Source organism: Cavia porcellus, unplaced genomic scaffold (genome assembly GCF_034190915.1).
Source record: "Cavia porcellus strain 051 isolate PalLab524CR breed Dunkin Hartley unplaced genomic scaffold, mCavPor4.1 scaffold_26, whole genome shotgun sequence".
NCBI classification, from domain to species: Eukaryota; Metazoa; Chordata; class Mammalia; order Rodentia; family Caviidae; genus Cavia; species Cavia porcellus.
In genome coordinates this window covers 52,053,562-52,079,461 of record NW_026947509.1, presented here as the reverse complement: position 1 = coordinate 52,079,461, position 25,900 = coordinate 52,053,562, and the positions used below count along the sequence as shown (strand labels likewise).

General features: G+C 37.0%; 1 protein-coding gene across 1 annotated transcript in view; it reads left to right on the top strand.

The window, feature by feature from the left end:
• The window catches only part of Abca12 (ATP binding cassette subfamily A member 12), a 170,215-nt gene that overhangs the window by 76,220 nt on the left and 68,095 nt on the right, over window positions 1-25,900 (top strand). The window contains exons 9-18 of the mRNA XM_003474203.4: window positions 1,143-1,218; window positions 5,282-5,400; window positions 6,501-6,607; window positions 13,163-13,419; window positions 13,515-13,627; window positions 14,959-15,083; window positions 17,140-17,313; window positions 22,310-22,474; window positions 22,798-23,008; window positions 24,221-24,360. Coding sequence (XP_003474251.2) covers window positions 1,143-1,218; window positions 5,282-5,400; window positions 6,501-6,607; window positions 13,163-13,419; window positions 13,515-13,627; window positions 14,959-15,083; window positions 17,140-17,313; window positions 22,310-22,474; window positions 22,798-23,008; window positions 24,221-24,360 — 1,487 coding nt within the window. The remainder of the gene's footprint in view (window positions 1-1,142; window positions 1,219-5,281; window positions 5,401-6,500; window positions 6,608-13,162; window positions 13,420-13,514; window positions 13,628-14,958; window positions 15,084-17,139; window positions 17,314-22,309; window positions 22,475-22,797; window positions 23,009-24,220; window positions 24,361-25,900) is intronic.

Here is a 25,900-nt window from a genome sequence, read left to right as displayed (position 1 = left end):
CTCTTTTTGCAAAGTTGAAAGTTATAATAAGGGGCCAAGCAAATTTTGCCTAAATATAAATGGTACAAGAGGTAGATGAGGTTGTTAATTTTGGGGTAGAATTTTACACACATGTTAATTTAAACAAAACAAACAATCAGCACAAGGAAAGCGTGGGTGCTTGTAGTTTTGCATTAGGACCGCTGAAGAAATCTTCAGGATGTACTACAAAAATCAGTGGAAGAACTCTGAAGGCCAGTAAAAAAAATATCATATTAAGGGATTAGGCCTGTGTTAAAAATGACAGCAGTAAAAAATACTGGGCTCTTTATAAGAAATGAGTAGCATCTAAAAAGATTAAAATAAGTGGTACTATTTTCTTAAGGGAGCTGACTTAATATATTGGATTGATGATGTCTTTATTTACACAGTGGCCATTTGAAGAATTGTTATTTTCAGTTTTTCATGTGATTGCTGTTGTGTGCTTACTCTCTTCCTGTACAGCCTATGCGGCAGGCTGGATCAGTGACCCCCATTTAACTTGGGGGCAACTCTCGACTTCATAAAATGAGATCCTTACCTATGGTTTTCATTAGATCCAACTCAGTGATTGCTTTGCACACCTGCCCTTTCTTATTGAGATCCTCAGAATAATCCTATTAGCATTAGCCAATTTCCATTCACGGTTGCCTTCCATGATCAGTGGTTGCTTTCTGAACATAGAAAACACAGATTAGCAATGGCAGGTATTTCCTACTGCTACATCATAAACAACTGAAAGGCAATAAAAAAATTCCAGTGACCTGTAAGATTGAAATTGGCCTCCTTTGATTAACAAATTATGTGATGGTCAATATTCATTATAGTGTTTAAGAGTCATCTATGTAAACAAGTCTTGAAACAAAATAATGTAGAGGTTCGATGCACTGAGAAAAAGTTGGTTAGAAATACATGTGTTTGACCATTAAGATTATCTTGATTCTCATAAATTTCTGAAATGTTTCCAAGAAAACGTTAAACATTCACTGTAAAATTCTTTTGGGAAAAGAATTTCAGGTTTTTTATATTTTCTAATTTAATTTAATTTGAGATGCTTTAGGAGAAGAAACAAACCTTTAAACCAACATGTTAAATGTATACCTATGCAAATATCACTCCGTTAGGTGACTCTGGAAACACATCGGATGTGTGGAGTGCTGATGATGGGCGGACACTATCCCCAAGCAGTCTGGCTGCACAGTAAGTCTTTGTCTCTGAATTGGTTGCTGAATAATCCATAAAACAGTTTATAAGCATATTTCTCCTGCCAGGGGATAAAAACTGCAATAAACTGAGAGTGCTCACATGCACCTGCAATCCTAGCTTGCTGGGAGGCTGGAGCAGGAGGATTGTTAAGTTTGAGGCCAGTTTAGGCAATTTAGAAGCTTAGTAAGATCCTGTCTCAAAATTTAAAAATAACAATGAGCTGGAAATGTAGGTCAGTAAGAAGTCTTTGGGTTCAGTCACCAGAACAGGAAAAAAAAAATAAGAAATCTAAAAAATCAACTACTGACTGAACAAAGGAAAGGATAGCACACAAGCACACTGAAGTTGAGACTTTTTTGTAATTCTTCATTAATATTTTTGGGTAAACAGCCCAGAGGTCCCTCTCAGTTCTAAGACTGAATAACACGATCTGCTACGTCATGTCTGCCTTGGATCCTTCAGGCCCAGCGATCTGGATTCCAGCTCTTTTAAAGCCTTTCACCATGAAAAATATATGTCTTTCCTTATTGAGGCTGCTGTAGCAAAATGCCCTTACCTAGGGGGCTTAGAAACAATAGAAATTTCATATAAACAATGAAATTTATTTTTCATGCTTCTCAAATCCAGGTCCCAGAAGTTTTGGTATCTGATGAGGCTCACTAGGGTTCACAGAGGGCACCTCCTCGCTGTGACCCCATGAAGCAGAAGGGCCAAGCCAGTTCTCCTCTCTGTTATTTTCCTTGTGATGATGGTTCTGCCCTCGTAATTTTATCCCCTCCCGAAGGCTCCACTCTCCCGGCCTTGGGAATCAGGGTTTCAGTGTACGTGTCGGATGAGCGGAGATAGACATTCCAACCATAGCAGTGTTCCATGTTTCTCAGTGCCATTTTTTTAGTTTCTAAAAAATCAAACTTTTCATGTTCAATCAAGATAATACAGAATTTGCTTGCTTTTACTGATATTTTTGTAGGTCAAACTGTTTACAGATCATTTGATTTTGGACTTTTATTGGGCTATAAAAAATGCCAAGGGTAGGCCGTAGAAATGACAGCAGTCACTGTGATGTCTTCAAGCCATTAATGGAAGCAGGTGCCTGATGACTTTGGTAGAAACACAAGCAGTGACTTGTAGCAACTGACTGAGGTGATTCCTACAGTTCAAGACAGATTCACAGATTAGATGGGCTGTTAGGTAAATGTTGCTTTAACCTGATAAATTCTCCATAGTGTATTTTTGTGGTAACTGGAATTTGAACGAAACAAAAGAAAAGAGGAAGAAGATAGAGAAAAGTTAATCAATACATCAGATTACAGTTAGGAGCATGCAGTCCTGCTGTTCTGTTACACAATAACATGCTTGGACAATTTCCTCCTATTTAGGCTGCCAGCTTTCAGATTGTTGGGTCTTTTAAATGTGCTCCCTACACAGCTATCAAACATAGTAAGACTTTTTAAAATCCTTTACCCCGAGACAAGTAAGGGCTTGGTGCTGACACCAGGTATCTTTATCGGGGACAGGCAACCATAGCACTGGCAGAGCCAGAGCTTCAGTCTCGCAAATTCTGCAGCAGATGCAGTTAGCAGCTGACAGGCAGCTGACGTTTATTAGGAGGAATTCAATTCCTTTAAGATGGCTTTTGTTGTGATTGATGAAATTAAGGGCTTTCTTATCTTTGCACTTCTCTTCCATCCCCACTTTAAAATAATCACAATATAGCAACAGTGGCACAAGATAAAAGGTTTTTGGGGTTTTTTTTTTTTGGTCTAGAATTTTCTGAAGACTGTTCCTCAAAAACACTTCCCTCTCACAGCTCTTCCTCTTCATTACTTTTGTGTTAAGGTCCTTATTTTTACTGTGCACACACGTGCACATGTGTGTGTCCAGAGCTTACCTTTTATCACAAGCACTCTTGGGAAGCAGACAGGGCTTCACATAAAAGGGCATATAAATCAAATAGTTTTAAGGACTTTCTGGGTGTTTATGACAAAATATAACGTGTACATGGAATCTTAATTTTTAAAGTATATTCAATTCATTCTCAAATATCCTGACAATCAAATATTCCTCTTAAAACTAAAGAAGGGTTTAAAGGGTATTTTGAGGTCACTTCAACTATTCTGTATTCTAAGCTTCATAATACACCACGAGAATCTCTTGTTGCAGTGCAAGTTAAAGGTTAGGCCAAAGTGTGCTGCTGAGCACTGTACTATAATAACTATGACAGAGAGGAAAACAAACACAAGAACGAAAAGGCAAGAGAAAGGGAGAGGCAGAGAGCGGGGAGGGGAAAGGGGAGAGAGGAGACGGGGAGGATGGGGAGGGGAGGGGAGGAAGGAAGGAGGGGGAGGGGAAGAAGGGGTGCGGGGGGGGGGCAGTGGGCAGGGAGAGAGACCTCCTCACTAAGGGCAGTACCAGAGATGCCCTGTTGCCTTCATGTCAGACCAGTGGCCAGTGCCTCTGCAGCTGCCGAGGTCTCTTTTACTTACACGTTTACCATTCATTGCTTTCAGCTCAAGTGCAGAAATCACAAAGGCCTGTCAAAATGAGGGAAGACTGAGATACAAAATTAAACAGATTAAAACCCTTCAGGTTATTCACAGGAGACATAAGATTATCGCAAAACTTGTATTTACTACATAGTCTAAAAAATGGATTAGTACTTCCAAAAGAAATGATATAATAAATTTATAATTATTGCCATAGCTCCTTTTGTCCCTGAATTTGTATTCTAAAATTCCATCTTCTCCTTTACCTTAGGATTTTCTATCTGAGACTGCTTCCTCTTTCCTTCAAAATGTTTAAAGACACTGCATGTGCCAAAACATTGTTCAGGGGCTTTTGTCTCGGGACAGTATTTGTGAGGAGGTTTTGTCGTAGGTTGCGAGTGCACTGGCCATCGTGTCCTTGATTCAACTTTGACCCCTCATGTCCTGGGCGATGGGACAGTCCGTGAAACTTGACTGTGTGTAGTAATGACTTGCTATTGTATGGTTCCACTGTCACAAGGGGATTTCAATAGTTATGATTTGATTTAGAAATTTGCCCAATAGAGTCTTTTATTTAAGCCAGAAAACTCATTTGAAGAATATGTTCTCTTGTCCTTTATTTGTAAATTGATAAACAACATTGATTACCTACATGGAAGCTTTGATAAAAAAATGAGATGAACTGTCAGAATGCTTAAAGGCTTTAGGCAACCAAAAATATTATTTTCTATAGTCTATTCAATGAAATACCTAAGCAAAAAGCACAGGGCTTTTTAAAAAAAAAAAAAAAACCTGAAATGTTATGAGTTTTATTTAAACAGGAGTCAGCCATGTAACCAGTACACTCTGAGCTCACTTTTCCGCCACTGAGTTTTTCTTTTTAAATTCCGCAAAGATCCAGTGTCATTAACTCAGATGTAAAAACCCTGAGACATCTTTAATACTGAGTCAAACATGTTCCTGCACTGACTAGCTTCGCCAGGTTGCATCTCTCCCACTAGTAGTTTAATAAAATCTGAGTTAAACATCTGATAGGACTAGCTAATTTGCAAGTCATATAGTTTGATTCAAAGCAGATAACTCCCAAATCAGATACTGACCTTTAGTCTCACCTTTATTGTGTATAAAGATGTTAAGGGAAGAAGCCACCAAACAGAGATGCAGCCTCGCAATTGAAGAGATAGGGCACACATCACACCAGACACACACACACATACACCAGACACACACACACATCACACCAGACACACACACACACACATCACACCAGACACACACACACACGTCTCAGAAACCTTAGGCTATAATCTCCCATGGCAGCCAATTTCATGTGATTAATTTGAGAATAAATATTGAAGTAATTAAAAGCAGAATCTCTGTGAAGAAACCAAGTGCTCAGAGAATCAAGACCAGTTTCCCTCATGTAGTCAGGCTTGTAGAAGGATACACAGCTTTGCAGCATTTCAATACTCAAGTCAGCGGTCCCCAAACAATCACTTACATGAATTCAACAACATGATTTTCTTTTCTTTTCAGATGACTTAATTTATACATTCTTTCTAATTCTACAGGCTTCTAATCCTGGAAAACTTTGAAGACGCCGTCTTAAATATATCATCCCATAGTCCCTATTTTCCTTACTTGGCGTGTGTGAGACATGTGACAAGCAACCTGGCCAGGGGGTCACCAGGTACTCTTCTTAGGGGTGCAACTTGCTCTTCGTTCTGTTTCTGTTTCTGTTCTAACACATTGGATTTTGAGAGGCTTGCTTATCAAAGAAGGAATTTTTAAAATTTTTTCTATGTGTCAGTTTCAGTTTGATAATTTGACATGTAGGGAATATTTGTTTATATTATATTACTCTGTTCTTGAAGCTAGTGCCAGCAGGTCACCTGGACACCAATCAGTATAACAGCATGAACTAGATAATGTAATTATGGCCACCTCAGTGAACTCTACCCAGAGTCATCAGGGGCTCATGTAACCCTTGTAAATGTTTTCTATGCCTTTAATAGTTTTTGTTGTTAAAGTAATAAAGAAGATTGACACTACATAGTTCCAAAAGCAGATATAAATTACATAAACAAAGGCATTTTTGTGACAAACCTTTTTTGGGGGAGTGTACTGGGAGTCAAACTAGGATTCTGTACTTTCCAGGCAGGTGCGGTGCTGCTGAGCTATATCCCTGGACCAGACTATTCTTTTTTCTATCCTCTCTTTTTTTCTCTCACATGAGTAACTATGAAGATTACAGTTAAGTCAATTGAAATTTTTTTAAAAAGGAAAACATCTTTCTTACATTTTTTAGGAAATACATATTCTTTTTTTAACACAGAAATATTTTTTAAGACTTTATAGCAAGCAAATAGAACAACATATAAGTTGGGTCTTTGTTTACTATGAATGAATTCATCAAGGTTGGAATGGCACAATATTTATATCATTGTGGTCATATGACCTCTTTCTATCCAAATTCTTTAACTGATTAATAGATCCAAGAGTTGAAATCAAAAGCACATTTAGTTCAAAAAAAGAGCAAAAGCTATTCATCACCTTTTCTAGAGATATTTTTTAATCTCTAAGCAGGATGTGTAAGAATATTATTAAAGCAATGAACCCCATAGTCCACATGACTCTAGGAAAGGTTACATTTCCACTCACATTCTATTTATATTAACTACACTATTATATAAAAACTCCTTAGTCATAAATTAGGGTAGAGGTGTCTTTCAGATGTACCTCTCAAGTAACCTTGCAATTCACATAAAGCAACTCTTCTTCCTTTTACAGAGAATCTAAGACTTCTGCAGTCCACAATTCAGTTTAAAACATCTTTTCTTCAAAATGGTTCCTATGAGGATTACTTCTCTTCAGTTCCCAAAGTTCTAAAATCAAAAGTAAGTCATGAAAGAAATCAACACTTCCTAGAAAACTCTGGCAAGATACTTTTAGTTTAAATTTTAATTCTGGCTTTTGCTAATGATGATCCTATTTTGACTCTAGATTTACACTAAAAAAAGGTGATGTGTCTGATGTTATATAATTTTTTGTTTTTAATTAGTAGAAATCTCTACATAAAATAATCCGTAACAGCCTAATTACAGTATATACATATATAAATGGCTAACAATACAGTTATCTTGACAAAGTTTGAAAGAAGATTTATATGATTTTTAACTTGGGATGACTTTAGTATTTAAACATATAAAAGATTTCAAAAGCTATATTTTGACTTTGCCATGTAAAAAAATCTTTAAAGTTGATTCTGTGTTTTGTTATTATCATCAGAAATAGAAACTAGCAAGTTATAGTAAAATGCATTGAAAATGGGAAGAATGTGACCGGAAGAATTTAAGTTCTAACATTCGAATCAATTTGTGCCTGTTTGTCCATTATTCTTTGCTTAGTTATGAATATACAGGTTATCATGAAATTCACTTTATTTCTTAAATAATCCTATTAAGTTTTGAAAACAGCTGTCCTAATAAGAACAGCAGTTTAATCGGATTTATGTAGCCAGGAATAAAGTAAAATTAGAACTGGTTTATTCAGGGCAAGCAAGATGATTTGCACTATAGTCAACATGTTACAATTAAGCAGGCATGCAAAACATTATGTCCATGTATATTACACGTAATTGCACTACCTAGATTACCTACTTTTTAGCCCTACTCTTCTCCATGAATCAAAATTCCTAATGTACTTAATTTAGCATTATTTTAATTTGTGCAAATGAGAAGGAAGTTATGTATTCATCTAGCAAATTCCTGCTTATCTTTCATAGGCGAGTTTAAGTGTCGCTTTCTACAATACAACACTGTTGCTTTTTCCTTGTTTCCCAGCCAGGCTATTGACTTTGGCATCTGAACTCCTGTAATATTTTTCCATTTATTATTGCCATCCATTATCTGTGTTTCTATAATTCTAATCTATTTATTTATAAGACATAATCTCTAACCTCAAAGTGCTTGTAATCGACCCAGGACAAGAGCTGGGAAAAGCAGCCCAGCAATTAGAACACAGTGAGACAGCAGCTGTGATGTGTGGATGGACAGAATCCTATGTGCAGAGACAGAAATAGAATGCAGGTTATGGGCGACAGAGGTGAAGAGAAGAAATTTTGTAGCGGAAATAATGTTTACTCGAGGCTTGAGCACTGTGAAGGCTAACGTCAGGGTTGTGCATTCAAGACACAGACCTGCGCTTATTTGGAGATGTTAAACTGAAAGACAGAAACAGGTCACTCGGAGTTAGGTGTCCTTTTAGAGTTGAAGGTGCCCATGAAGAAGGCAAGAAAGAGCGCCGTGACAAGAAGCTGAGCCCACAGTCCAAAGACCTCTTAATGCTAAATCAAGAAGTGAGAATTTAAACCAGGCATGATGATACACTCCTATAATCTTAGCCCTCAGGAGGCTGAGGCAGGATTGCTGCAAGTTTAAGGCCAGCCTGAACTACGTAAGAAGACCTCATCTCAGAAAAATAGAAGGAGGAGGAGCAAGAGGAAAAGGAGGGGGGAGGGGAGGAGGGCGAGAGGGAGGGGAGGGGAGGGGGAGGGGGAGGGGGAGGGGAGGGGGAGGGGGAGGAGGAAGAGCAAGAGTTGTTAGAATTTGATCCTGAAAAGCTGTGAATTTGAAGGGGATAAAATTGGCATTTGTAGAAAGAGATTTTTCTGGGAGACTCACAGAGATGAGATTGGAAGAAGGTTAAGTAGGCGGTTTTAGGGCCTGCACAGTATCAGTGGTGAGGAACAAAAGGAAGAGACAGTTTCGAGAGTGATGTAGGACATCAGACTGACACGGCACGGCAGCTGATGAGACATGAAGCATAAGAGAAATGGATCTCTAATGCTTGAGATTTCTGGTCTTTGGATCATTACTTGATATTATGGTTTGTTGAATGCACAAGATTTATCTTCTTACTTGAGCGTAAACTGATAAAAATCATGCCTTATTCATCTTTATGCTCAACAAACTAGCACATAGTAGGAGCTTAACACTTGATCCGTGAATGTTTTAAGAAAGAAGGTGTCAAAGTAGGCACTTAAGGTGTAATTTGTCCCCTGGGAAATTCTCATCACAGCCCTTTACCTGGGAAGTAACAGGCGGCACACAGCACACGAGAAGGAGATGGAACCCAGGCAGTTTCTACCATTTCTACTGATGGAGCGGGAGTGGGGTGAAGGGTAGTTTACAACACCTCCCACAATTTGAATGTAATGCTTCCCTTGAGAGTGACATTATGAAAACTGGCTCTGCATAGCAGCCACGAAAATGACAAGAAACTACAATTTTTGTCACTTGGGTTGAATATGCATTTCCATTTATCACAAGCATGACAGCTCTTTGAAACGGACCAAAGCCATTGAGTCCTAGACCACACTCCCTGAGAAACACGGGCAGCTCTGTCTCTTTACTGTGTCAGGTCCTGCCAGAGAGCCCACAATACAGAAAGTATCTGTTCCTCATGACGCCATGAAGACAAACTCCAGCAGCTTCACCGGCTGCTCCTGCTCCCCTCCCTTGTTGACCTGGTAACTGGTATTGTCACTGTGATAGTTGGGTCCACTCAATCCGAACGTTCCTCATCACCTTCCTAGGGTGGCCCCTGTCTTTCATTGGTGAGCTCTCCTGGTTCCCCAGCCTTCTGCTCTTTCTGAGTTTCTCTTTTCATTGTTTTATGTATTTTTTTTCCTCTTCAGTTCTTTGGTAGGAAGGAGACCTTCCTGATTGGGGAACAAGTTATAAAATAGTTATTCTCCACCAGTTGAGGTGTTGAATGCTTGTAATTCTAACGTGCTAGGAGGCTGAGGCAGGAAGGTTGCATACTGAAATTCAGCCTGAGCAACTTGGTGATTTAGCAAGACTCTGTCTTAAGGGGGCTGGGGATTTAGCTCAGTGGCATAAGCACCTGCCTTGCAAGCAGGCAGTCGTGAGTTCGATCCCTGGTACCGATAAAAATGAAAAAGACAAAAAAAAAAAAAAAAAAAAAAAAAAAAAAAAAAAAAAAGAAAGAAGACTCTGTCTTAAAATAAATGATTAAAAAAGGGTTATGGAGCCAGGCTGGGTGGCTCATGTATACAATCCCAGCACTCAGAAGGCTGAGTTAGGAGGAGCGCTGTGAGTTGGAGATCAGCCTGGGCTACCAGGCAAGTTCAAGGCCAGCCAGAACAACACAGTGAGACAACACACTGCCCTTCCCCCCACCAAAAAGAAAAGGGTTTTCCACATATTGAACAGAAAAAAGGTGCTACTTTTAATTATTGCAACACTTTTATGTTTTTAGATAGATGCCTTCCCTTTCTCCTTGCCTACTAAGAGCAAAAACATACCTGTGATAACATTAGACCCATGATCTTCATGATCACATCAATTTCAATTCTGATTCAGATGGCTTTGGTGACCAGTAGGCACTGGAGAAGTCTATCATATTTAGAAATGGAGTTGGATCTGGATTGTCACCCAGCTGTCAGTCTGACACCCCCTCGTGATAAAGGAGACAGTGCCTGTACACAAGGTTTTCACAGATCTATAATCTGCAGTAGATGCACACTTTAATCATATTAATTACTGATACTGATTTTATATTGTTTAGGAATGATCCAGGCAGCTTCTAAAACTTAATGCGTGTCTTGCTCTTAGAATCAAGTAGTGATGACTATGGCTCCTTGGCGACCACGCTGTTCCATGCAGTCCATGTCAATGACCCTGATTTATGTTATTTAAGAGAACCAACCCAACTTCAGCAGTGTGGCCAGATTTCCAATTTCCCCTTCAATAAGTTTTATCCCATCTGTCTAGGTTTCCTATACACGGATGTCAAACTTGTAACAAAAAGCATATTTCAGTTTCTGTTGAGTAGGAGTCATTGAATTTTATTATACTTTCAAAGGAGAACAAATAGATCAACAATATTTATCCTCTGTATTTAAAAAGCACCTAAAGGACAGACACTGAAGGATGTTGTGTGGGGATTTGGCTTCTTTTGTTGAAGATTTAACCATATTTGGTATTTAGAAAATCAAGCCAAAGAATAGTGTGGCAAACACATTGTCACAGTTGCTGAAAGGACTGAGTCCATTCCACAATGGAAAATTTGTTATAGTCATAAAACCAGTAGGTAGAATTTTCATGCATATGAAGGTATTTTGGGTAGTTTCAAGCTAGAAGTCAACTATATCAATTATAGTGGAAAATAGACCAATGGCAGGTCTACCTCAGATGACCAATGATTAATTTCTATGGCCTTCATATAGTTACTATAAACCTCTTATTAAAGGTACATCATTGTGCCTTGCTCGTTTGGTATACGGAAAGAAATATTCCCATGCCCATGTGTGTATCATGAAATATTTCCTTTCTGTAAAATGTAACTTCTCATTGAAAAGTAAGCTACAATGAATGACAATATATTTGCTTCTTCAGACATTGTTCCAATTTATTTGCTTTCTCAAAAAAAATAGTTGTAGGGTTGCTTTTAAGTATGACAGCTGGCTTTCCCAGGGGCAAATTCTTTTTTTCCTTAGTGTACATCCACCTGGGAATATATCTTCAGAGTGCGCAGAGCATAGTAAACCACAGAGAAAAATACAGCTGATAGCTTAGAAAATTATTTGATTTCCATTTTCCTCTCAGTTTTGAGATTTTTAAGCTTAAATCACTTCTATCAGACAAAAGCACTTAGTTACAATATTAAGAAAGCAGAAGAGTACATACATATAGGGCAGAAAGTGAAAAAAATGGGATGTTTTTTCATTTATATTTTAAATGTTTCCTCATTAGAATGCATGTGATTCTCAGGCTGCAACTTAAGGGAGCTTTTTAAAAATTTTTTGTCACATTTTAATTGTGATGTAATGCCACACCAAATTTCTTTTTAAGATTTTGTTGCTTTTATTTAGAATCATCATTTCCCCATTTTTTCAATTTTATTTTAAAGAGAAAAAAGAACAACAACAGATAAATCAAGAAGCAAACAAACCTAAAAAACAACAAAGGCAAAATGACAAAAAAATTTAAAAACCCAGTTATATACAGGTTTTCAAAACAAGATGATAGAATTTAACAAGGGTTGTGCAGATTACTGTCTTCAAAGTAGTTGCTCAGGCCACTAGACACAAGAAATCAAACAAAACAGTTAAATTGAAAAAAAATTGGATTTTAAAAACATGACAGGAGGAAATCCTCCACTGTTGCCCAATGCAGTCTGCCATCCTCTGAGTAGATGTCCACACTGCCAGCCCCAGGTCTGCGAGGCCAACCCGATAGTACCAGCATCAAGCTATTCCGTTGACCTCATCTCACCCAGAGTCCTCCGAATCAGCCAGTTGCTAACCAGATGCTCTCCTGAATTCCCAGCCCATGCACTGACTGGCTCATGGGAAGGTGTGGTTTATCTTCTTTCTGAGTCTTTTACGAATCCACATGGCAGAACCTGCTTCACTGGGAGGCACCATTTTGCTTCTTACCATAACAAAATGTTTACATCATAATCCACTGAACCGTATAATTCAGTTGCGTTCCTTACATTCACAACATTGTACTTTCACGCTACAGAATACATTTCACCTCTCCCTCCTCGCAGTCCTTGCAGGCTCATGGCCGCCTTTCTACCTTTGTGTCTATAAATTTCACTATTCTGGGTGCCTCAGATAAAGTAGAATCATACAGTATTTGTTACACTTATGGTATCCTCAAGGTACATTCGTGTTGCTTTGTGAGGAAGAATTTCCCATTTAAGGCTTCGAATAAACTGCTATTTCATTTACCCTTTCACTTATTGATGAAATCTGGGCTATTATGGACTGTGGTACTATCAGCATCAATGTGGCAGTATTTCAAATTCTCGCTTTTAATTAATTGCCTGTGGCATATTACCAGACATCTCATCGCTGGATCATAAAGTGATGGATTTCTGCTTTTGTGAGGAACTGCTGCGGGTCTTCCAGAGTCGCTGGACCACTCTAAGTTCCAACAGCAGTGCACAAGTGTTTGCAATTTCTGCACATCCTGATAAACACTTGTTGCTTTCTGGTATTTTGATCACAGTCTTCCCAATGGGGGTGAAGAAGAAAGGGCTTCAAAGTTTCAAAACAAATCTGTTTTCTCTTTGTGCTACTCATGATTTAAAATCTAAGTTAAAATATAAAATTAGTTGGAGTGTTTGTCGTTTAAATTGTGCAACACCAAAATACTTTGCCATTTTTTAAAACTTTATTTTCTAAACCTGTGAGTTTGTAGTGGACAGAGGCAGATCAACTAGGTCCAAATCTTTTACAAAGAACAATAAATTCAAATGGCGGAAAGAGAACTTTGTAATAAAAGTAACGCCAGATGCCAGCTAACTAAATATCTGTGCAGAATTTGTTTCAAACGAATCAATTTTGTTTGCTTTTTCTCCACTGCTATGTAGAATAATTTAATTAATCTATTCCCACCCTTTTCTTTTTTGGAAAGCTGTCTCAGCTTCGAAACTTGACCGAGCTCCTTTGTAAATCAGAAACTTTCAGCTCAAGGGAGAATTCCTGCTGGCTCTCTAACTCAAGCTTTGGGAGTCTGTGTGAAGACAGTGCATTTCATGTGCAGCTTCTCGAAGCAGCAGAGCTGGGCACTGACATTGCAACCAGCTTCCTGTACCATGACAACATAGTGTCTGAAAAACTGAGAGACTTGCTGACTGGGGACCTCAACAAAATTAATTTAAATATGGATCGGTAAGTTTTCCATCCTGTTGTTCCTTGGTGAAATCTCTTCTCAAAATATTGCTCTGCCTGGCTGAATTTCTTCTTTGTCTTTTGTTGTGTTGCAGGGTCTTGGAACAGGCATTGCAAATGAATTACTTGGAAAATATCACCCGGTTAATACCGACCATTGAGGCCTTGCTGCACGTTAATAACAGCGTGATCACTTCCGAGCAGTCAGGTTGTTCTGCGTTTGGATTTTAAACGTTGTCACAGTAGACAGCCTGTGATCCTCACGCCACAGTTTGACAAACTTTCCTGAAGTTCCCAACCAAACCCATTTTTCTATCTGTTCTTTCACATGAGAAATCTGAAGCTTTCAAATATGGCTACTTTCCTTTAAAAACCCACAAAAACACAAACACAAACACAGAGAAAGCAGCAGAGAATGACAGGGAAGTCTGATTTCATGGCAAGAAGATCTTCCAACTTTAGTCACACTGTTTATCTTTTGTTTCTTTTGCACATTAAAGTGTGTTGCGTAGTTGGCTGAGTGAACAAGGGCAACATTTCTTCACCTCTGTGAGAATAATCTGATTTTTAAAAAATGAAAAGATGCACTGCTGTCTGCAAAAATTTCAGCTTAGAACCTTGTATTAGTATCCTGAGCATGGGGAATCATGTAGTATAATACCTCATTACTAAAAAGAAAGGCATTCCAATTTTTGGACAATAGGCAGCCACCAAAATGCAAGGACAGTCCAAGAATAAAGAAGTATATTTGTATGAGGAAAATACAAGAAATCAAAAGGCATTTGCAGAAGTGGAGATTACGATCTCTTAAAATAAAATAGAAACACTAGTTATTGTACCTTAGGTGACCTAGATACGAAATAACTAGAATGGCTGTCCTGAGAGTTTGGAGTTAAACACGTTCTATTTTTAAAAAAGAGCCAAAAGTGGTGGTGCACACATGTAATCCTAGCATCCGGGAAGCTGAGGCAGGAAGATCATGAGTTTCAGGCCAACTCAAACTATATAGTGAGATCCTGTCTCAAAAAAAATTCATGTAAAAGTGAGCCAATTACTATGAAAACTATTTATGAACTGTGGCATGCTATGCAAAGTTAAGGAAAAATGTTCTGTACCGTTATGTTCCAGATTTATCAGACCTTGTCCTAAGTTGATAATAGCACGTGATCCCAGGTTAAAAAGTGTTTTGAATTATGTGATGTTTTAAATCAAACAGACAGATATTTATTTAATACATTGTGAGATCAGAATCTATGAGAAATCCATATTTTCCTTGAATCAACCTTAAGTGCTAGACACCTTGGGACAATTTACAATCCAGAGCAGCATATTATTTTGAGTTAAGGATTATTATAATAAAAACAAGTCTAAATTAGATAGAAATAGCTCTTAAAGATGCGAGGTTTTCCCAAAACTCGGAGACCTCTGTTCCTGACAAGGTGTAAATATTGCATATACTTTAGAGGTTTCTATGTTGCTACAACTAAACAAATAACATTATGTCTGACATGTGGACTTTGTATGCATATTTTCTTGCAGATCAGTTAATAGAAATGTTTAAAAATGTTGAAGAACTGAAAGAAGAGCTGAGGAGAACAACAGGGATGTCCAACACAAGTATTGACAAGCTGCTAGCCATCCCCATCCCTGAGAACAGAGCGGAGGTGGGTGCCGTGATTTGCGTCTTCAGATTTTCAAAGATAAATCTAGTTTAGCATTTGTTAAGTACTTGTCGGTGGAACACAGAGAAGTTGCCTGCAAATCTGGTAAATTTTGCATGCAAATGGAAAAATTAGAGGTCCATTTAATTTTAAAAACTTATTTTATAATTCACACGTAATAAATGTACACAGTTATGGGGTGCAGTCTGATAATTCAGTGCATCCATACAATGTGTAATAATGAGACCAGCCTGAGAAACATTTCTATTGCTTTAGAGATTTAACCTCTTCTTTGTGTTTGGAGCCTTTGAACTCCTCTCCTCCCATTCTTCACATGCCACATAATGAATTGTTGTGAACTGTAGCTACCCCATTGTGTGTAGAAGCCCAGAACTCATTCTTTCAATCTGTGCCATTTCTAGCAAGAGACCTTGTAAGACAGAAGAGGAATTCGGAAACAAGAATATTACATTGTGTGTTTTCCTTTATCCTTCTTCTTGCTTCCTTTGTTCTCTCCTTTTCTTACCCACCGATGGCATTCTGAAACAATTGATGGCACTTATAATTATATTCACTATCACAAACATAAGGCCTGAATTAAACTTGTACTTACTATAATCATATCTAAGTGAAACTTCCGTAATCTAATTGGGAATGTGGAGAATATTTGTTATTTGTTGTAGCTAAAATAAAAATAGATACTCATTCTTACTTTTTAGAAGTATGAATAAAACACTTAAATGTGATCAGGGGAACTAGGGATAAATTTGTGGTCATAGTAAACATTTTTGGGTGTGGAAATGCATAATGCCATTTTCTCTTATGCTGATAAAAGGGTTTTCCACTCCAAATGTCTTAGCTTTTATCCTTCTTTTCAAGTCTATTGTCTGAAAGTGTCATAGAAATTTTCCAAAAGGGCTGCAGAACTCAAGGTCTCATCCATTCACAACTTCCATGTGACAGAATGTGTCATTTTTAAGCACAGTTCCGTGGTTCTCCAATGTAAGACTTATAAAGTTTATATATAGATGTGTTTATAAAAAGCCTCAAAGGGTTTCTTTGGAAGATATTTAAGTTTATTCAGTCATTCTAATTGGTTCCCCCACACAAAAGTTAAAGCTCCTTTGCCTTCACTTTTTCTCTCTAGCAAATAATATCCATTCCCCTTTCTCTTTTGATCTTGCCTCTTCTCTCTTGGTTCTAAGATGTAATTTCAGGTGTTTGTTTTCTGAATAGATGCTCATCTCAGTAAGAAAAGAAAGACAGTGTACACTTCTACTACTTTTAAAAGGAAATAAAGAAAGTTTCTATAATCTCGAATTTCACAAGCTTTCTCATTATTTCCACCTGATGGTGAAGGTCATGCCTGCCTCCCTCTTACACTTCAGAGGTTCTTGCATTGCTGTGCAGAATGCGTGAGTCACATTACTGTGTGATTCTGGGCTTTTAAAAAATGTGTTTGCATCTCTAGACCCACATTATAATGTTGAAATATTATTAAGATGAAATACAATTTGAATTAAACAAGGGTAAAAACTTAAAGGCTGCATGATTCTTTTTTGGTACCAGGGATCAAACTCACAACCTCACGCTTGCTAGGCAGGCGTTTATGCTGCTGAGCTAAATCCCCAGCCTCAACTGCATGGTTCTTGGTTTCCTTTTTTGTTTGTTTGTTTGTTTTTTTGTCTTTTTCCTTTTTATCGGTACCAGGGATCGAACTCACGACTGCCTGCTTGCAAGGCAGGTGTTTATGCCGCTGAGCTAAATCCCCAGCCCCAACTGCATGGTTCTTAAGCTAGTAATTTTCACAGACTTGCTCTTCTTACTATTCAAGCAAGAGTCTAGGATTCCCTCTCTCTGTGTCTTTTCTCCCCTTCTTATTTCTTAAGCTTTCAAGTGAATTGTGGGTCCTCTAGTTTTATTAATAACAACTAATGCTTTCAAATTCCTTGATTCTTAATATACTTTAAAGTATAAATGACACAGAAACCTTCTCAAAGTGGACAGTTAATAATCCAGTGATTCACAGCGAAAATATTTTTCTCCTTCCACTTTGCAGATTATTTCTCGGGTGTTCTGGTTGCGTTCTTGTGATGCTAATAGCACCAATCCCAAACTGGAGGATGCAATGCAGGAATTCTGCAGCCTGCCTCTCACAGAGCGGTCCCATCAGTCTTACCTCATTGGACTCACTTTTCTGCACCACTTGGACGTTTACAACTTCACGTACAAGGCAAGTTGCTGTTGGGGGGATACGCCTGACTCATGGGTCAGGATAAAACCGTTTAATTACACATATGCGCCCCTAATACTGTGAGGGACAAGATCCATTTATACAACCTGTGGAATTATGGCATTATTTTGGAACCAAATGAGACCTGTATTAGAGAACATATTTTGCAAATGTGCACATTTTATTGATAAAAATTATACTACTGCCTCTTATTAACTCTCTGGTTTTATATCCAAGACCAGAAGTTAAAATTAATATATAATTACTAAAACATGAAATACAAATACTTATTTTTACATAGAACAGACATTAATTTGGTAAGATAAAATAAACATTAGAAAAAATTTTTCTAAAAGTAAAACTAAACTGGATTTTTTTTCAGTTTTTTAAAAAAAACTTTTTTTTGCAATAGATAGACACAGACTAACACTACTTGTTCAGTGGAACAAAATAAATGGTCATCATTAGGGCCCAGGGAAGTCAGCAGCTGTGCCAGGGCACTACACAGTGCTCTGTAAGTACTTACAGAGTAAGTAACTGAAATAAAAATATGAGAAAATTAAACTCATGATCACCCAAATCTATGCTTGTGTCAAAAATATTTACATGTTCTTAAAATACTGAAAGTTTTTCTTCTACAGTAGGAAACAAACCCAGAATTAACAAGGCTGATGATATATGTTACTGGATATTATAGCCTTGGGGGTGGCAATGTTTTTCTTCTGCACTGAGTCAGCCATACAGAGCCACGGCCTTCTAACTGACCTCTGCCTCTGCACTGGATTCTCCACTCCTCTCCCCACAACTCCCCAGGCAGCCAGAGTGATCCTTAAGTTGCATTATGTCAGCCCTCCAATGACCTTCCTTTGTGTTAACGTAAGCCCCTGTGTCCTACCAAAGTCTTGTGATCGGAACATCACTCTCCATCTATGAGGTACCAATGCCGCCTTGGCCACTGCTATAGGTCTGCGCTCCACACTGCCCTCATCAAAGCCAACTCTCACTGCTGTTCTTAAAATACAATGAAACCCAGCTACAGAACTCTCGAACTTGCAAATTTTTTTCTGCTCTGTTTGTTTTCTGTTCCCCTTCAAAAATTTATTTTGTTCAATTTTCATTGTTTAACTTATTTTGTCGACCACTGGTAATACATAAATTCTGTAAGGAATTTATGTAAGGGGCCCTTTGTTCACAGCAATTTTTCAGATGCCAAGAACAATGCCTGAAAAAGGGTACAAGTCATACAGAATTTCAGAAAAAAAATAAACAGTAGGAAATCACTAGTTAATGGATTACATATTGTCATCTTAGAAATATTTGTTCAAGTTCCAAAATTAAAGCTTATATAGTGGACATTCAAACAGTGGGACCAAACAGTTCTGTTCAATGATCCAACAAAACTCAGTAATATCATTGTCTATCTTATACACTTAAATATACATGCAGTTATATCATTTAGAGCACTTTCTTTTCCTCTCTTTTGTACAATGACTATTACACATTTTTGGGTTTTATTGCTCCCACAGTTCTTATTACTTTTTTTGGAAGAGAGTAAAACCAAATGATAAAAGAAAAAAAAAGAACAATGCCTGAACAAACTTATCTTCCAAGATCCAGCTCCCTAGCAAGAGAGAAAAACTCAAGGATGTCTCTCCTGGGTCCTGGGTTTGCAGTGGTGGCCTCTGGCTTCCTCAGACTTTTTCTCCTCAGAGACCTCACACTCCTTTTCACCTCGTCCTGCACCCTTCCTCTTATTTTCTCAATAGTATGTTTTCCTCACCTTATAAGATTCCTCCTTAACAAGACCTTCTACAATTGTTTTAGGTTGGGGAGTTAGCTCAGCGGCATAAGTGCCTGCCTTGCAAGCAGGCAGTCGTGAGTTCAATCCCTGGTACCGATAAAAAAAAAAAAAAAATTCATACAATTGTTTTATATTTCTCTGGTTTTTATTTGTGCTTGTTTCTGTTTAATATTTAATTTAAACATAACACCAGTAGGGCCTGGGGATTTAGCTCAGTGATATAAGCGCCTGCCTGGCAAGTGCAAGGTCATGAGTTTGATCCCCAGGACTAAAAACAAAATGAGACAAAGCAAAAAACCGCCACTATCTATGGCATACAATGTGGTTATTTTGTGTGAGTATAAGAAACTCAAGATAATTAATATCATCACCTCCCCTACTCATCACTTTATGGAGGAGCGTGAATATCTAAAATCTACTCTCAGCAATTTTGACATATTCATTACTATTAATGGTCACATGCTGGGCAATAGATCTCTAAAATGTATTCCTCAGGCCACCTCAACTCTATACCTTCTCACTAATGGACCTCTTTTCTCCATCTCCTCCACTAAGTCTGTGGTACCCACTGTTCTACTGTTTCTATGAATCCAACTTTTTTAGAGGGTAAATCTTGCAATGTTCATTCTTCTGCACGTGGCTTATTCCCTTTAGCAAAATGTTCTCCAGGTTTTGTCTATGTTGTTTCAAACTGTAGAATTTTATTTTTAAAACTGAGTATCATTTCAATGTCACACTTTACTTTAATTTTATGTATCTCTTGATATTCCCCAGTCTTCTTGATCTCTGGTCTTCCTAGTTAGAGCTTCTTCTCGAAGCACAGGGCTGATTTTGACTTGTGAACCACTGTAAACCCATGACACCACCCAAGGCTAGAAAGATAGCAGGCACCCAGTGAATTTTTGTTAAACTAGTGAGTGAATCAGTAAATGAATGAGAATGAAATTATGTTAGAACTTTTAAGATATTTTCAATGATTTTGTTTCCCTGAAGCAGATAAGCATTGTAGGATTAAAGTCACTGAACTTAGTACATCACTGAACTTTTTTTGCAGATCTTATCTAATGTTTAGGAACACTTTATGTATTAGAGTATGAGGACAGTCAGATATAAAGCTTTAAGTAACTGACATTTGCCTTACCTTCTAAACCATTTACTCTTGTAACCTTTCTGAGGTGTAATTTATATACTGCATAGTTCACTCACTTTTTAGTGAACCACTTAATTTTTTTAAAATTTTAAATTTTTAGTTGATACGTGGTAAGTCTACATATGTATAAGGTGCATTTCAATGTAATGCATTGTACAGTGATCAGATCAATGTAGTCTGCATCTTCATCACCGTAGACATTTATCATTCCTTTGTGTTGGGAGCATCCTGTATACTAGGTATTTTTAAATATTCAATTAATTGTTGTCAACCATAGTTACCTACTGTGCTACAGAACATAAGACCCTATTCCTCCTACTCAGTTGCAACTGTAAACCCATCGATCACTGTGTCTCTAGTCTTCTCTGGCAAAGCCTTTCCAGACTCTGTGACCACTGATTCTCAGGTCAACTTTTCGCTTCCACATTTTAGTAAAAATACTCGGTATTTTAAACACCTGCTGTCTTAGTTACTTTTTACTGGTCGCTGAGACAAAATACCCGATGCTCAAAGTTGGGAAAGGAAAGGTTTATTTCTTACAGTTTTTGGAGGTTTCAGTGCATACTCAGTTGGCTCCAAGGCAACCAAGCGGGCCGCAGTTCCTGGGGTCTGCAAACACCCAGGTGGAAACTGGCAAGAGAGAATGACACACCTTCTTCCTGCCTTTACATTGTATTCTGGCTCCATCCCTAGGCGGGTGGAGCATTGACACCACAATCCAAGCTCTAGACAATGAACCAATCACAAACGCACAACGCAAATTCACGAGGCCACCGACATAAACCATGAGCCTGCTTTGTTTCACCAGACATACTGTTTTCCAATTCTTTCCATGTTACTGCGAATGACAATACCTCATTCTTTTAATGGTACATAATATCCAACAGTGTGCAAGTGTAACAATTTTCTTTACCCATTCGTCCCTTGATGGACACATACATTGAATCTTTACCTAGAGTATTGGGAATGTCACTGCAATAAACATGCAAGTCAGGTATTTCTTCAAGCTACTAATTTAATTTCTTTTGGATTTCCAAAAGTTAGATTGTTAGATCATATGGTTGTTCTATGTCTAAGTTTTTAGGAATGCTTCATATTACTGTTTTCTGTAATGATTTTCTTTTCTTCTTTTCCTCTCTCTCTCTTTCTCTCTCTGTCTCTACTCAGGTTGGTCTTGAACTCATGGCGATCTTTTCTACCTTAGCCTTTCAAGTACTGAGATTGCAGGCATGTGCCACCATGCCTGAATGACTACACTAATTTATATTCCCACTACAATGCGTGAGATTTTTCCTTTCTCTGCATGCTCACCAGCACTTTTTTAAGTCTTTTTCATAAAGTTATTGTAGCTGGGTTGAGATTATATCTCACTGTGCTTTTGATTTGATTTCCCTGTTGAATATTTTTTCATATACTTGTTGGCCATTTGTGTATTTTCTGAGAAATATCTGTTCTGGTCATTTGGCCATTTTTAAATCAGATTACAATGATGTTTTTAGTACATGTGTAAAATTATGCAATTATGACAGCAACCTATTTTTGGAACACTTCTATCACTCATCAAACAAACTTCTTGGTCATTTTCAGTTACTTTTCTCACCAATCTCTACCCTAGGCAACCTCCAATTCTGTTCCTAAAGATTTGTTTCTTTTAGACATGTCATGTAAGTTTAATTAATTATGCATATAGAGCTTAGTGTGTGGCTTCTTTTGCCTGGTATAATGCTTTTTACTTTCACACATGTTATAATAGAGCATCCCATTTTTTAATATTGCCAAATAGTATTCTAAGGATATATATATTTTATGATTTCTTTTTGTCTATTGTTAATAATGCTACTATGAATATTCACATACAATTTTTTGTGTATATTTTCATTTCTGTTGGGTAAACATGTAAGGATGACTGGTAAATTAAGTTTATTTAACTAACTTCCAAAATGTTTCCCAAACTGGTTGCACTAAATTTATCATTGTCACCAACAGTGCAGAAGAGTTCCAGTTTCTCCACATGAATCATTTATCTTTTGTTCCATTTCTGTTAGGTGTTTTTCCCTAGGAAAGATCAAAAGCCAGTAGAAAAGATGATCGAACTCTTCAGAAGGCTGAAAGAGATTCTCAATCAGATGGCTTCAGGCACACATCCATTGCTGGACAAAATGAGATCCCTGAAACAAATGCACTTCTCCAGAAGTACTCCGCTAACACAGGTAGCAAAGTCACCCAGGAGTGTTCTTGCTGAAAAATTCTTCCTGTCATTCTAAGTATTATTTAAGGTTGGCTATAATGTATTCAACTAACATCTAGCACACCAAAAGAAATCACCTGAAAGAAAACTCTTCTGTTGGGGCAATTTTGTCAGCCATTTAAGTTGGTGGAATTTATCCTTCTGTGTTTACATTTGAGATACATATTTTAAAAGAATTATGGAAAGTAAGATAATGCAAGCATTATCAAATTTTATTTCTATCTTGTTTTCAGCAGTATCTATAGCACATGTCATTTTAATAAACCTCTGATTTTGGTCTCACAGGCTATGTACAGAAGCAACAGAATGAACACACCCCAAGGATCATTTAGCACCATCTCCCAAGCACTGTGTTCTAAAGGAATTTCCACTGAATATTTAACTGCTATGCTGCCCTCTTCCCAGAAACCAAAAGGCAACCACACCAAGGATTTTTTGACGTATAAATTAAGTAAAAAGCAAATTGCCGCAAAGTATGGAATTCCTTTACATACCAGTGAGTATCCTTCAAAATACATATGATAATTATTCTTAAAGACAATTAAAAACATTGTCTTTGCTTTTCATACTTTGTCTTAGCTTTTCATGGTAAAAGAATTACTAATTTTTCCCAAGAACTAAGGAGAAAATTTAGACTACTTAGTCACATGTCAAGCATGTTATGTACATTAACACACACTGTCTTTTCAGCAGCCCTATGAGATAGTGAATACTACTATGTTCCTTCTTAGTAAGAGGGAAAGAGACTAAGTACCCTGACCAAGATCATTCCACTTGGATGTATTAGAGCTGTTATATGAACCCAAGCAACCTGCTATAAAGCCTGTTTTCTAAACCACAGCACGATAAGTCATGAATCATGTGAGGCTAGGGGAACATTCTGAAATATACATGATTCTGTGATTGCATCGCTATGCAAACATCATGATGTATATACACACTCAGATTGCTACAACATCACTGGGCAGCATGATCTTTGGGGACCACTCTAACACATTTTGGTCAGTCATTGACCAAAATGTCCCTATGTGCCACATGTTTGCACTTTAGAATTTGTCAGTCAAAATTGTGCATTCCTTGCTAGGAGATTTCATCAAAACTTGCCTTAAATTTGTTTGGGTCAATATTTTTTCTTTATTTTCTAGCATTAGAAATTTGTAACCTATTTGGTAGAGCTGCATGAATACAGCCAACTATAAACATTTCATTGCACATCAAAGCTGATTACTTGATCTATAAACTTTGAGATGCAAAATGTGCTCAGCAGACCTCTTCTGAATAATAAATGAATATTTAGTATAGAAATTGGATTTACCCATTCATTCATCTCTTTATTTATTCAACAAACATTTATTAAGCCATTTTTAAATATCTTATACTATTCCACTGGCAGGTTCTTGTGTATTTTTAGAACATTAAATATTGGTGAAATGAATCTGCTGGAAGCAATTCTGAAGTGTGATTTTCAATCTTTATGTCTGCTTTTGGCAAAATGCCATCATTTATTCTGGGATTGTTTCTTGGGTTAAGCTTTCTCACCTTAGAAATTATCTTACTATGGATTGTCTGATACCAGATACCTCACATCTGCAATATAGGCAGCGGTAAATCTTATGTTTTGATTATGATAATCTGTGTTGATTTATCATGAGGAAATAGATTTACAATCTGTCTATTGTATGATTTTCCCCTCCCTTTATCCTTCCAGCACCATTTTGCTTTTCCCTTTATAAAGACATCATTAACATGCCTGCTGGACCTGTGATTTGGGCTTTCTTGAAACCAATGCTGTTGGGAAAGATTCTATATGCACCATACAACCCAATTACAAAGGCCATCATGGAAAAGGTTTGTCTGTGCAAACTTGATGTTTCTATTTTGAGGATTAAGATACCTTCTTAAAAATAGACAACTCCCAAATTTCTTTTAGTAGACTCTGACTTCTTTATATTTTACATACTATTGCTTTTCCTTTCATCTTTTGAAATTCTTAATAATTCTGCCTGGATGTCTATGAGCAGTGGACAGTGGCGGGCAGTCTTTGGAAGAAAAATGAACCCTGTTGACACTTAAGAATGTGATTAATTGCAAAAGACTTTTCAATCAATCTCAAAAAAGGCAGAAATTTTTAAAACTATATCATTCAATGTGTGCAAAAATAATTGCACTAGAAAAATATTTAGTCATATTATGTAGCTAATTTGAACAAAAGCAATCCCTAAACTGTAGATTGTGGCCTTCATATTTGGCTGTATAACTTAATATTTCCTACTTCTATAGAAGAAAGATGTTGAAAAATACATTACTAATAATAAGCATACTTATCATCTACCTCATTTAACATAATAGCATTTCCCTTTTCCTTTTAAAATTGACTTTAATGATTTGAATTATAAGATGTAACACATTTAAAATGACAGAATGAAAGTGGAAAAATTGATGCACTCCCACTTGGTCATGCAACCAGCTCCACTGAATGTAACAGCTTTAGGTCTGTATAGAAACGAACACAAGGCCAGTGCTGAGAAATTTTTGCTTTTATCATTTATAATTAATCTTATTTGATTTATTTCATGCTTCTGCATAATTTTACATGAATGAAATCAAACACATGCTTCATTTCCAAGGACAGCTTTTCCCTCTACCTGCTTGGTCCTCACCTTTTTCTGTTCTTTGATCTTACTCTTCTCTTCTTATAAACCTAATTCATGTTAGTATCAATGTACTGTATACATGTTCCTATCATTAATTCATATTCCTTTTTTATACATTATTATGTTACAAATACAGTCCAGTATAGAGTTCTTTCATCATTTTTTACATTATTAAAATTAGATTGTTTTACAATACTTTTCTACATATTGCTTTTCTCACATATGAATACACTGTAGAAATTCATCCAACTCATTAGGGATAGTTTAAGTCATTCTTTGTACAGATTGCCAATTTTTTATAGCAAGAAATTTACTGTTGTTGGTCATTATGTTTCTGATTTTTTTCTTTTTTCCTAATTTTTTTTTTTTTTACAACATAAAACAATGTGTATGTTGTAACAATCAGCACTGGGTTTACCTACAGTTATCTTCATTTCCTAGTGAGATAAATATTCAGGATTCAGGGATTAAAGGATATTGCATCTTATTTTACTGACTGTTTTTAGATTGATTTCCAAAAATATCTGCAACATATCCATTCCTATTCTCAATATGTAAGAATATCTTTCTTATCTCTTTGAACTTGAGTGTACCTCAGTACCAAAGGTAAGTGTACCACTGGCAAAAAGGAAAAACTTGTGAGAAGTCCCAAAGAGACACTTTGATTTTGATTATAAATCTACTCTGCATGAGTCAAATACAAAAATTTCCATAGTTTTATAAACAATCTTAAC